Source organism: Equus quagga, chromosome 13 (assembly GCF_021613505.1).
Source record: "Equus quagga isolate Etosha38 chromosome 13, UCLA_HA_Equagga_1.0, whole genome shotgun sequence".
NCBI classification, from domain to species: Eukaryota; Metazoa; Chordata; class Mammalia; order Perissodactyla; family Equidae; genus Equus; species Equus quagga.
The window spans coordinates 97,903,773-97,915,438 of NC_060279.1; the positions used below are offsets into that span (position 1 = coordinate 97,903,773).

The 11,666-nt window shown below is 53.7% G+C and overlaps 1 protein-coding gene across 1 annotated transcript; it reads left to right on the forward strand.

Annotated features, from left to right (window-relative positions):
- Nucleotides 1-1,612: 1,612 nt before the first annotated feature.
- GMFG (glia maturation factor gamma) lies at nucleotides 1,613-5,897 on the forward strand. The gene is made up of 7 exons (XM_046682864.1): nucleotides 1,613-1,700; nucleotides 2,125-2,221; nucleotides 2,308-2,357; nucleotides 3,119-3,168; nucleotides 4,778-4,860; nucleotides 5,359-5,432; nucleotides 5,720-5,897. The coding sequence occupies exons 1-7, from the start codon at nucleotides 1,698-1,700 to the stop codon at nucleotides 5,789-5,791; spliced, it is 429 nt and encodes a 142-aa protein (XP_046538820.1). The 5' UTR covers nucleotides 1,613-1,697; the 3' UTR covers nucleotides 5,792-5,897.
- The last annotated feature ends 5,769 nt before the right edge of the window (nucleotides 5,898-11,666 follow it).

Genomic DNA, 11,666 nt, shown 5'->3' on the forward strand with positions numbered 1-11,666 from the left:
CCTGGGTGTGGACCTATGCACTGCTTGGCAAGCCATGCTGTGGTAGGCGTCCCACATATAAAGTAGAGGAGGATGGGCACAGATATTAGCTCAGGGCCGGTCTTCCTCAGCAAAAAAAAAAAGAGAGAGAGAAGGGGGCCAAGGACTGAGCCCTGGGATGCCCCACGGTTAAAAGGAAGAATCAGGAAGAGAGGCTGAGAAGGAGACACCAGAGGAGTCAGAGGAAAACCAGGCCAGGGCAGCATCCTGAAAGCCAAGTGCAGAATGTGTTTCAGGGCACAGGGAGCAATGGATGGTGTCAGAAGCGGCTGACAGCTTGTCAGATGAAGACTGAGAATTGATGTTAGGTCCAGCACCCTAGGGGCCATTAGTGGCCCCGACAAGGCTGTGTTAGTGGAGAGGGACAGGATTGCCAATCTGCTGGGAGAAAGTTAAAGAGAAAATTTGGAGGTTTTTGTTTTTTTGTTTTTTTTGGTGAGGAAGATTGGCCCTGAGCTAACATCTGTCACCAATCTTCCTCTATTTTGTATGTGGGATGCCACCACAGCATGGCTTGACAAGTGGTGTGTAGGTCCACGCCCGGGATCTGAACCTGCAAACCCCAGGCTGTTGAAGCAGAGCGTGTGAACTTAACCACACCACCACCAGGCCGGTCCCAAGTTTTTAGTTTTTAAGATGGAAGAAATGAGACCATATGTAGGCTGAAGGGAAAGATCCAGTAGAGACAGGAACATCGATGAAGCAGGGGGAGGGGTATGGCTGCAGTGACGTCCTTGCGTGGCTGAGAGGGGGTGGGGCTCAGCGCCCCAGTCGAGGGGGGACGAGAAAGACGATGGAGAGAAGCCAAGAAGCTGGCACAGCAGGCCGGCCACTGCGGGGCTCAGACATCTGAAAATTCTCTTTCGTTTGCTTATATTTTTCTCACCGAAATGCATCGAGTTTTCCCATAAATTACTTCCATTTTATTTCTCCTTTATATGACAGTTAGGACACTATATTGATTTTTGAGGGAATTTATGTGTACGAGTGGCTTACATTGTCTAGGAATTTCATTTCAGAATTGGAAAGCAGGCAATACAGAAGGCTGTTAATAAAAAAGGGGGTACTGGTCCGACAGGCTGGAACCCCCACTGTAGTAGGGCCCATTCTAAGCCCCGTGAGGTTGAACAACTGCAGGAAAGAATTTGCCATTCTGGAGGCTCCTCTCTCATCTCCATTTCCCCATCAACATCATAGGCGGCAGTTTGGCAAACATCTCTAAGTTCCCCCTTTCAGCTCTGGAATTGAAATAGTTCAGATGGGGGGAAATCCAGGAAGGCTTCCTGGAGGAGGGGAGGAGCTAAAGAGCTCATTATCCTCTACTATGTATTGAGCATGTCCACCATGCTGGGAGACATGTAAAGCTGTTTTCTCCTCACCATAATCCCGAATCAGAGGGGTAAAGTTACTTAGCTAGGGTCACACAGCAAGGCAGCATTTGAACCCCAGCATTTGCAAAGCTGGGAGGTGGTGGCAGATGAGGGGAAGGAAGGAGGGGGAGGAGCCTTCTGTGACAGTTGTCCCAGAATGGGCATAAACAGGATGTGGTGTTGGATGAAACCTTTCCCCTGCCCCACACTCCGCCCCCCACAGCCCTGGTCCCCACCCCTAGAAGACAGCGGAACTGAGAAAAGAAGAGGCTTGTGGACAGAAAAGCCATGGTTAGGGGTCGTATGGGAAGGGCTAAAGGCTGGGATTGGGCTGGGCTGGGAGGGCATCTGGGTAAACGTTGGGGTCTGGGACGGACAGACGGAGGTCAGGGGCTGGGGAGGGGACCCCACCGTAGCAAGGGACCTGGCTGGGGGAAGAAGGTGGTGGTTCCGGGTTTGGCCCCAGGCGAGCAGATCCCTGTGTCTCTTTGACTGTTGCCCAAGGGTACCTGGCGAGAGGGCTGGAGTCCAGCCTCTGCTCTGCAAGGGGGCAGCATCTGCCCCGAGGAACGGGTGCCTTTTCCCCCTGTTCCAAGGGGCTTCATATGGGCTCTCAGGGCCCTCCTCTTCATTAGTCCCCGGGAGAAACTGAGGTGTGGGCAAGGGGCAGGGGCTGAGGCCGGGCCCGCTCAGCTCTTCTGGGCTCCTCTGGCAGTCCGACTCCCTGGTGGTGTGCGAGGTGGACCCCGAGCTAAAGGAAAAGCTGAGGAAATTCCGCTTCCGGAAAGAGACCGACAATGCAGCCATAATCAGTGAGTGTCATCTTCCGCCACAGAAGGATGGGAGGGGGCGAGGACAAGAGGGGAGGGCGCCTAACCTGTGTGCCGTCCCTCTCCAGTGAAGGTGGACAAGGACCGGCAGATGGTGGTGCTGGAGGAGGAATTCCAGGTGAGGGGCTGGGGTGGGTGGGACCCCCAAGACATGCAGCAGGACTGGGAGACCCAAGGGGCTAGGAGTCTGGCATTGGGGGCCAGAGAGACCTGGAGGTCGAGTCCCAGCTCAGCTGTGACCCTAGGCAAGGAACTTGGCCTGTATGGGTCTCTGTTTCTTCCTCTGTGAAATGGGGTGTCCAGGGCTTTCACAATTTAATCCTTGCAATGCATCAGAAGAAGGCCCAGCACACAGTATATGCTCAATAAAATGATGATGATGACGACGCTATTTTATTGGCGCTTAAATGAAGAGTTTCCAGATAAATTAACAAAAAGCTAGCAGAAATCTTTTATAAAAGGGTCACCCTCCCTCTCCCTGGGCCTCACCGTCTTTATCAGTAACATGGGGATGGTAATCATAGTGCTGTGGGAAAAATGTAGAGGGGGTCCATGGAGACTGAGGCTGACAGGAGAGAGGGACTGGCTAGGAGCTGAGCCCCCTCAGGTCCTCTGTAAGGAAGTGTCATGAAGGGGCTGTGATTTGAACCCAGATTCGAATGTGAATTCTGCCGCTCACTCTCTGTGCAACCTTGGGCAAGTTTCTCAACCCCTCTGGGCCTCAGTTTGCTCGCCTGTAAAATGGGGATAATAAAAGGACCTACCCTGCAGGGTTATGAGAGGTAATCCGTGTGCGCTTCTCAGTCCAGCGCCTTAGCACATAGTAAGGGCTTACTCAATGGCAGTCTTTTCTTCTCTCCCTTTTTTTTTTGGCCCCAGAACATCTCTCCAGAGGAACTAAAAATGGAGTTGCCGGAAAGACAGCCCAGGTATCCTGGGGGCAGGAAGGGGCGGGTCAGGCCACCGGCAGAGAGAGGGGTGAGGGTGGAGGTACAGGCTGAGGGACTGCGTGGCTTCTGGTCCTGGTCCCTGGCTTGGAATCTCCATGTTTGAAGCCAAGAGGTCACCCTCCAGCACTTTTTGTTCACGTACGAATATATTATTGCAGAATTTTACCGATAGTCATACGTGATATTAGAGTTTGCTTTTTTTGTACAAACTTTGTCAGGTTTGGGTTTCAACATTGTACTCACTTCATTTCTTTAAAAAATGACATTTTCCTGCCTTTTCAACGCTTTGGGTAGGAAAGGAATTATTTACTTGACCCGTGTATGAAAACTGGTCTGTTTAGATTTTCCTCTCAACTGGGGTGAATTTGGGGTGCCCGAGGATTTTGAGCCCCAATCACCCCAGGCTCTAGAGCTCAGGCAGGACCCGCTTCCTGGGCATCTGACAGGGGCAGTCACATAGGGTCCCCTACCCAGGAAGGAGCCTTGAGCGTGGGGGTTAATACTCTGCAGCTGCCTGATGTCCCAAAATTCTTTATAGTTCTTTTTTTTTGAGGAAGATTAGCCCTGAGCTAACATCTGCTGCCAATCCTCCTCTTTTTGCTGAGGAAGACTGGCCCTGAGCTAACATCCGTGCCCATCTTCCTCTATTTCATGCATGGGACGCCTACCACAGCATGGCTTGCCAAGCAGTGCCATGTCCGCACCCGGGATGCGAACTGATGAACCCCGGGCCACCGAGAAGCGGAACGTGCACACTTAACCGCTGCACCACTGGGCGGGCCCTTCTTTATAGTTTTATCTTTGAATTTCTGTTTTGTGTGAAGTCCGATGGGACAACGGAGCATGAGGTGGGGGCTGGGAACCTCCCTCCCCACATGGTCCAGGTCCCACTCTCCCCTCGACCCAGTGATGGCTGCTGCCCTCGGGGCCCCCCCCCCCCAGGCGGTGGTGGGGGGAGCCTGAGTGCAGATTCAGGGAGGGTCAGGGTCAGGGTCAATGCCGGCACACACCCCCTGCACGACAAATTCCAGAGTGTGCCTGTGAGCATCTGCACTTCCCCGTGAGTGTCCTCTTGCCCAAGACAGCGTGACTTTAAATAGCAAATTTAAAAAGACCGTGATCAGTCTGGAGAGAGACTGCAGAAGGAAGAAAAAACTTTTCTCCTGCTTTGGAACAAGCCCCCCATTTCGGTTTGCACTGTGCTTGGCAAATTATGTGGCCGGCCCAGGTCTCCGCCCAGAGCTCCAGAGCCTGGACGGTACGGCCCAGTGCTTGAGCACATACTGTAGCACTGATTTCCCGGGTTCAAACCTTTCCTGTAGCCATAGAGCCTTGGGCAAGTGGCTTCACCTGTCTGGACCTCAGTTTTCCCATCTGTAGTATGGGGATAGTAATAGCACCTACATCAGAGGGTTGTTGGGAGTGAAATAAGTGCGTCCTGTTATTATTATTATTTGTGATCATTTATTGTGTTTGAGGCCAGTTCCTGGGGCTCAGCTGTTAACCCTAGGACTGTGGCCTCAGGTGTCGGGCGCTGGGCCTCGGCCCCAGGATGGCGTCCTGAGCTCGTTGCCTTCCACTGCTGCAGGTTTGTGGTTTACAGCTACAAGTACGTGCACGAGGACGGCCGCGTGTCCTACCCCTTGTGTTTCATCTTCTCCAGCCCCGTGGGTGAGACGCAGCTCTACTTGTCCCGAGAAAAGGGTCTTAGATTCGCTGTGTAAGAGCGTGCATGTGAGTGCGGGTGTGTGTGACCGGTGACTGTGTGTGAATGCGTGCAGGCACCTGTGCATGAGAGAGTGTGTGACTTGGTGAGTGTGTGCCATGTGCGGTGTGCGTGGCGTGTGCATGCTAGGAGGGGAGCGGGGTGCAGGTGGGGGCTCAGATTCCTCAAGAGCCCACCCATCCTCCTCAGTCCAGAGGCCATAAGCAAACCCACCTCTTCCTTTTACCTAGAACCCCCTGTCTGGCCCCTAAACCTTCTCCAGGGACCCCAGAATAACTTCAAGCCCCCAAGCAAACCTGGACACTCTGAGTATCGCCTCCAGGGACCTCCTTAGAACAATCTCTAGGACTCTTAGAAAACTCCAGGGCCTGCAGGACATACCTGGGGCCTTAGAGAAGCCCCCCGGGGCCCCCCAGTTACGCTCTCTTCTCTTTTCCATGCAGGCTGCAAGCCCGAACAACAGATGATGTATGCAGGGAGTAAAAACAGGCTGGTGCAGACGGCAGAGCTCACAAAGGTCTGGGCCTACAGCCGAGGCTCCCAAGTGTTAAGGAGGAGTCTAGGGGTCTAAGCTCCTGAGTCTAATAGAGGAGCGGCTGGGAGCTGGGCTCCTGGGTCTGAGGGAGGAGGGGCTGGGGGCTGGACTCCTGGGTCTGAGGGAGGAGGGGCTGGGGGCTGGGCTCCTGGGTCTGAGGGAAGAGCGGGATGGGAATCTGGACTCCTGGTCTGAGGGAGGCGAGGGCTGGAGTTCTCGGTGTCCCAGTTCCTGAGTGGATCCTAATGCTGAGGCCTCTCCCTGCCCAGGTGTTTGAAATCCGCACCACTGATGACCTCACCGAGGCCTGGCTCCAAGAGAAGCTGTCTTTCTTTCGTTGACCTCTGGGCTAAGGACCTGAATTCGTGATGTCTGAGTTGGGAACTCAGACCCCTAGGACCTCAACATCCCAGACCGTGAAGAAATTAAAATGCAAGAACTCAGAGATCCTGGGTTCTGGCTGTTTCTGTTCCTCATGGTGGGCGCTAGCCGACAGTCCCTGCAGTACCAGCCGCGGGCCAGCAGAGGGCAGGCAGACCAAGCGGATGCCCGCTGAGTCCAGGCCGGGATGGAGGGTGGGGGAAGGAGGGTACCCATTTCTCGCAAAGAAAGGGAGGGGCCTATAGGTTTCCTAGACGGAAATGGGGGAGGCCTGGGTCTCCTGGCAGAATTGGGGGAATATCTGAATCTACAGAGGGGCCCTGCCCAACGGGAACGAGGACACCTGGGTCTCAGAGTAAAGGAGGTGGCACGCCTGTCTCCACTCCTCTCCCCTTCCCACCCTAGCTCCAGGAGCTGGCAGGCATTAGCTTGCACCGAATGCTACTTCCCTCAGTGAGCCCCCAGGCAGGAAGGTTTTAAAGGCAGCAAAGTTGTGGAAGAATCAAACGGAATAGCTTCAGGGGCTCCGGAGTTCCTGGGACGGTAGTTGTGTGGTTGGGTTGGCCCGAGGGCCCAGGGCTGGGGGAGGCGAAGAGGATCCAGGACTCTCAGTGGAACCCTGAGGGGTATGAGGTTTAGGAGGCAGGAAAGGGACACCTACCTGCTCCTGTCGGGAGATTCTTTTTTCTTCTGTCATCTCTGGGCATTTGGCTCTCTCAGGCTCGCCATCTCTGTTTCTGAGGGGCATACATACAGTGCCCACCGTGTACCAGGCTCTGAGGATTCTGAGATGGGCATCTTCACAGAGACGAATCACTCTTTCTGTCTCTCCTCCATGTCTCTGATTGTTCCTTCCTCTGTCCCCAGATTCAGGGACCTGGGAGCTCCTTCCCCTCACCCCTTTCCAGGTTCCCTGTAGAGAGGTGGCCGTTGCCATGGTAACAATGACACAGTGACCTTGGGCCCGGGCTGCCTCTCCCCCAGCCCTGGCGTTCCTGGGGGAGGGTCCACCAGCCTGGCTCCAACCCTTCCCCAGCCCTCCCAGCCAGCCCACACCAACCCCTCACCAATCCACTCTGCCCCGACCCTTGCCCCCTTGTCCCCAATCTGGACATCCCCTTTGCAAGAGGATTCAGGATAGAATCCCTTTACACTGGCCCACAGAAAAATTCCCGCTGCCCACCTTTTTGGGGGCAGTGGGGTTGAGCTTCTCTCTGGACACTTGTCCTGGGGCCTGCCCCCCATCTCTCAGCCAGGCACATCTCTGCCCCTCGCTCTGACCACAGCCTCAGTCCCTGGTGGATGGAGATGGAAGAGGAGGAGGGCTGGGCATAGGAGAGGTCACTCAGTTAAGAGGTCGAGCAACTCCTGGACTGCAGAGGTGAGAGAAGCAAAAGGACTTGTCCAAGGTCACCCACTTACATGATCAAACGATTAAGAGCTAACCCTCTGATTGAGGGCTTCCCGTGTGCTAGGCACTTCTAGAAGCACTTTACAGGCGTTAATTCCTTTAATCCTTACAATATCCCATGAAGAAGGTACCGTTATTATCCCCAATTCACAGATGTAGAAACTGAGGCACAGAGGCCAAAAATAGTTGCCCAAAGCCACATGGCTACTGGCCTGTACAGTCAGAAAGTTAACCCAAGGATATCCTGTGGTCAATGGGCACTCTGTCTCTTAGGCAGGGGATTTAGGAAATCATCTCCTTCCTCCTCCTCCTCCACATCCCCCCTCTTCCTCCTCCCCTCTCCTCCTCCCCTCCCGCATAGTTGAGCTCCTGCCTGTATCCAGGCTCATGCCTGCAAACAATCCAATCAGAAAAAGGCATGCACAAAGACTTGCCCAATCAGGAGCAGGGAGTTTGAAGGCAGGGACCAATGAGATGGGTGACTCCGATGGATAACCCAATGCAGAGTAGGTTTGGCTAGAGGGATTGTGGAGGGACCAATCAGAGAGCCCAGAACAAAATATGCCATCCAATGAAGAGTCAGCACGATGGGGCGTGGCCTTAGGTTTGGGGCTCCTCTTTCGAGGGGCGGTACAAACTGGGGACCACCTCCTCTCTTTCCACCCACCTCAATTCTGGGCGCCCACAGATCCAGGCTCCCTAATTTTTGAGTCCAGGTCCTAGGCTTTCCCTGGGGCGCTTCTCCCTGCTAACCTTGAGTGTGAGCAGGACTTACCTTGGAGAGGTGGGGACTGGACTTTAGGGCGGAGCTGAGAATGGAGGACCCAGACTTGGCGTGAGGGGCCAGTGCTGAAGCTGAAAGCTAGACGCCTTTGGGGTGGAGCCTAAAGTGGAAGGGCGGGGCTCGGACTGAGGGCTTAGACCTGGGGGCGGGACCCAGGCTGGAGAAGTCTGAACATTATCAACTGCTCTTTGGGGTGGTGTCTAAGGTAGAAGGGTGGGGCTCAGGCTGCAGGGGTGGGACTTGGGCCTGAGGGGCGTAGCTTAGGTCAGAGAAGGCTGGAGTTTTTGCTTTAGGGCGGAGCCTTAGAGACAGAGGGTGGGGCCTAGATTTTGGGGCGGGGCCTACATTGTGGCAGAATGGATGGGTCGAGAGGCTGTATTGGCAGGTCTGGGGCAGTAATTAGGGCCCGAGGGAAAAACAGTCAGACTATCCGCTTACACCTGGTGCCCTCTTTTCGGGGCCAGCTCACATTCCCTGACCTCATAGGGCACACCCAGCCGCTGGGGTATACCCTTCCTCTTCCAGTGACCCCAGGCTGGGAGACCACGTTTATTCCTGAGTGCGGCCCCTGTGGTGAGTGCATAGGACCTAGCTCCCAGGCCCTCTCTCCAGGGGCCTCAGAGCTCATGCTTCCTGAGGGCGCCTGGGGGTGTCAATCGCTATTCTGGACCCTGGAGAAAATTGAGGCTCATGCCCCTCCCCTCAGGAGGCCTACGTGTCAATGACTGGACAATCAGCAATAAACAAATAAATAAGTACACAATAAACAGGTAAACAAAAGCAAACCAGATCATCGCCAGGAATGAGAACTGCTACGAGGGAAAGAAGATGAGGTGATATGATATATAAAAATGATGGGACCTGTTGGGGCTATTTTTTTTTTTTATTGAGTTCAAAATAGTTTACATCAATGTGAGATTTCAGTTGTACCTTATTTCTTGACTGTCACCACGTAAGTGCTCCCCTTCACCCCCTGTGCCCACTCCCCACCCCCTTCCCCTGGTAACCACTGAACTGTTTTCTTCATCCTAGTACTTGTTTATATTCCACATATGAGTGAAATCATCTGGTGTTTGTCTGTCTCAGACTGGTTTATTTCGCTTAGCATAATTCCCTCTAGGGCCTTCCATGTTATTGCAAATGGGGTTATTTTGTCTTTTTCCTGGCTGAGTAGTATTCTATTGTATATGCATATATACCACATCTTCTTTATCCATTCATCGGTTGATGGGCACTTGCATTGCTTCCATGTCAGGGCTATTGTGACTAGTGCTGCAATGAACAGAGGGGAGCATATGTTACTTTGGATTCTTGATTTCAAGTTGTTTGGATAGACACCCAGTAGTGGGATAGCTGGGTCATACGGTATTTCCATTTTTAGTCTTTTGAGGGATCTCCATACTGTTTTCCATAGTGGCTGCACCAGTTTGCGTTGCCACCAGCAGTGTGTGAGGGTTCCTGTTGGGGCTATTTTCTCGTCACCTCTTTAGAGGTGGACTTCTAGAGAGGAGTCTTCCTGCTTCCCCCTGCCCACGTTTATTAGGAAAAATTTCAAATATGCAGCAAAATTGAAATAATTTTCCAGTGCATACATATATCCACCCCTAGATCTGCCATTAACGTTTTACTGTAGTTGCTTTATCACATATCCATCCATCTATCCGTCTTATTTTTTTATAAATGTCAAAGTAATTTGCAGGCATCAGGACAACTGGAGATGGGAAAGGAAGGCCTCACTGAAGAGACTGCATTTGAATTAGACTTGAATGAAAAGAAAGAATCAGCCGTGGAAGGGGAGGAGCCTGCAAAGGCCCAGGGGCTGGGATGAGCTGGTGTGTTGGAGGAATAAAAAAGTCATCATTGGGGCTGGAAGACAGGAGTGGCCAGGGTTAGAGTCAAGAGGCCGGCAGAGCCAGAGCTCCTGGCACCACAGACGCTGTGTGAGCGAGGCCATCTCTGCCTGGGCCCAGGCTCTTTGTTTCTCCATCTCTGTGTATCTCTGTCTCTCTTATTATTGTCTTTCTTCTCACCTTCTCTGTTTCTACTCCTGTCCATCCCAGGCCTGCCCTCCCCTTTTCCCCCTTCACCTCCACCCTGTTCTGCCACTTACTCTCTATGTGACCTTAGGCAAGTGACTAAACCTCTCTGTGGCTCAATTTTCCTCATCTGTAAAATGGGGATAATAATGGGACCGCTCATCTGGCTGCCGTGAAGGCTGCAGGAAGTCATATAGGAGAAGCCCTGAGATTCATTCCTCGGACACAGTAGTGCTGGACGTGTGTTCACTGTTGCTGTTATTCCTTCTGCTACCTCTGTCTGTCCTCTGACCCTGGACCTCCATGACCTGGCAGGGAGCACCAGGAACTGGGGTGGGGGTGGGGGATGGTGCTGGGGTGGTGGTGGTGACGGTGGAATCTGGAGACTGGGGGGGACTGTGAGTGTCCCCGGGGGATATCTAATGGTCATGAGTGGGGTCAAGTTTCACTAGAGGATGCTCTGTAGAGATGCCCTTGATCTGGGGGTGAGGGCAGGCTTCCTGTGGCAAGGAAGAATTTAGGTAAGGGGCTTGGGGGAGGACCCTGATACAGTAGGATCCAGGATGGGACGGGTTTGGGTTTCCAGGGACCTGAGGGATGGCAATAAGACAGATTTGGAGGGGAGGCCTTGCCGAGTTTGGGGTCCAGAGAGTGTCTGAGAAAGAGGTGGAGACTAGCCTGAGAGACCTAGTGGGATTTGGGGGACGGGCCGGGGGGTCAGCTATTGGGTAGGTGACAGCAGAGGGGTGGCAAAGGGGACTGAACAAGGAATCCTGGGCTCCACGGAAGTCATAGGGAGGGGGGAAGGTGCTGTAGGGTCCAAGAAAGAGAATAAAACCAACAAGGAGGAAGGGTGCTTAAGAGAGTAGGACTGGTGGGCAGGATGGGAAAGAATCTGGGGCAAATCAGTGGTTCTGGGAACCAAGGAATGCCTTAAGGGGAGGATGGTCTGGGGTCTAACGGGGGAAATGGGGCAAGTTTAGGGTCTCCCATGGAAACGAGAGACGTATTTGGGCCCTCTAGAAGTTACACATGGTCTAGAGCCCCTATTGGGGGTCAGGGAATGGGTTGCGGCTCTACAGAATAGATGACAGGGCGGAGGGTCCCCAAGAAGGAGTGGGATATGATTTGTGGTTCTGGGTGGCTAGAGAACATGGCCTCGGTCCCCAAGGGGGGTAAGGCATGATCTGGGGTCTTCCTGGATGTTGACCTATGGTCTAGGTCCTCTCTGGATGTTGGGGTATGGTCTGGGGTCCCTGAGGGATGGGGTGTGGTCTGGGGTCCGCCTGAATGTTGGGGTATGATTTAAGGTCCCTGATGGGGGTGCTCTGGATCCCCTTGGATGTTGGAATATGGTCTGGGGTCTCCCTGGATTTGGGGGCATGGTCTGGGGTCCCTGGTGGGGTGTGGGGCAGAGTCTGAGGTCACCAAGGAGAGTAGGACACGGTTTGTGGTCCTGGGGGGCTGTAGAACATGATCTGGATCCTCACAGGAGGTAAGGCATGGTCTGAGGTCCCCCTGGGTATCGGGACACAATCTGATGTCTCTGTCCGGGAGATCCGGGGTCCCCAGGCCAGTCGGGGCGTGGTCTGGGGGGTCTCTGG

What these genes read in the sequence shown, in the direction of transcription:
- GMFG (XM_046682864.1), top strand. An exon ending in TTGCCGGAAAGACAGCCCAG is followed by an intron (nt 3,169 to 4,777) that starts GTATCCTGGGGG and finishes CCACTGCTGCAG; the next exon opens with GTTTGTGGTTTACAGCTACA. An exon ending in AGACGGCAGAGCTCACAAAG is followed by an intron (nt 5,433 to 5,719) that starts GTCTGGGCCTAC and finishes CTCCCTGCCCAG; the next exon opens with GTGTTTGAAATCCGCACCAC.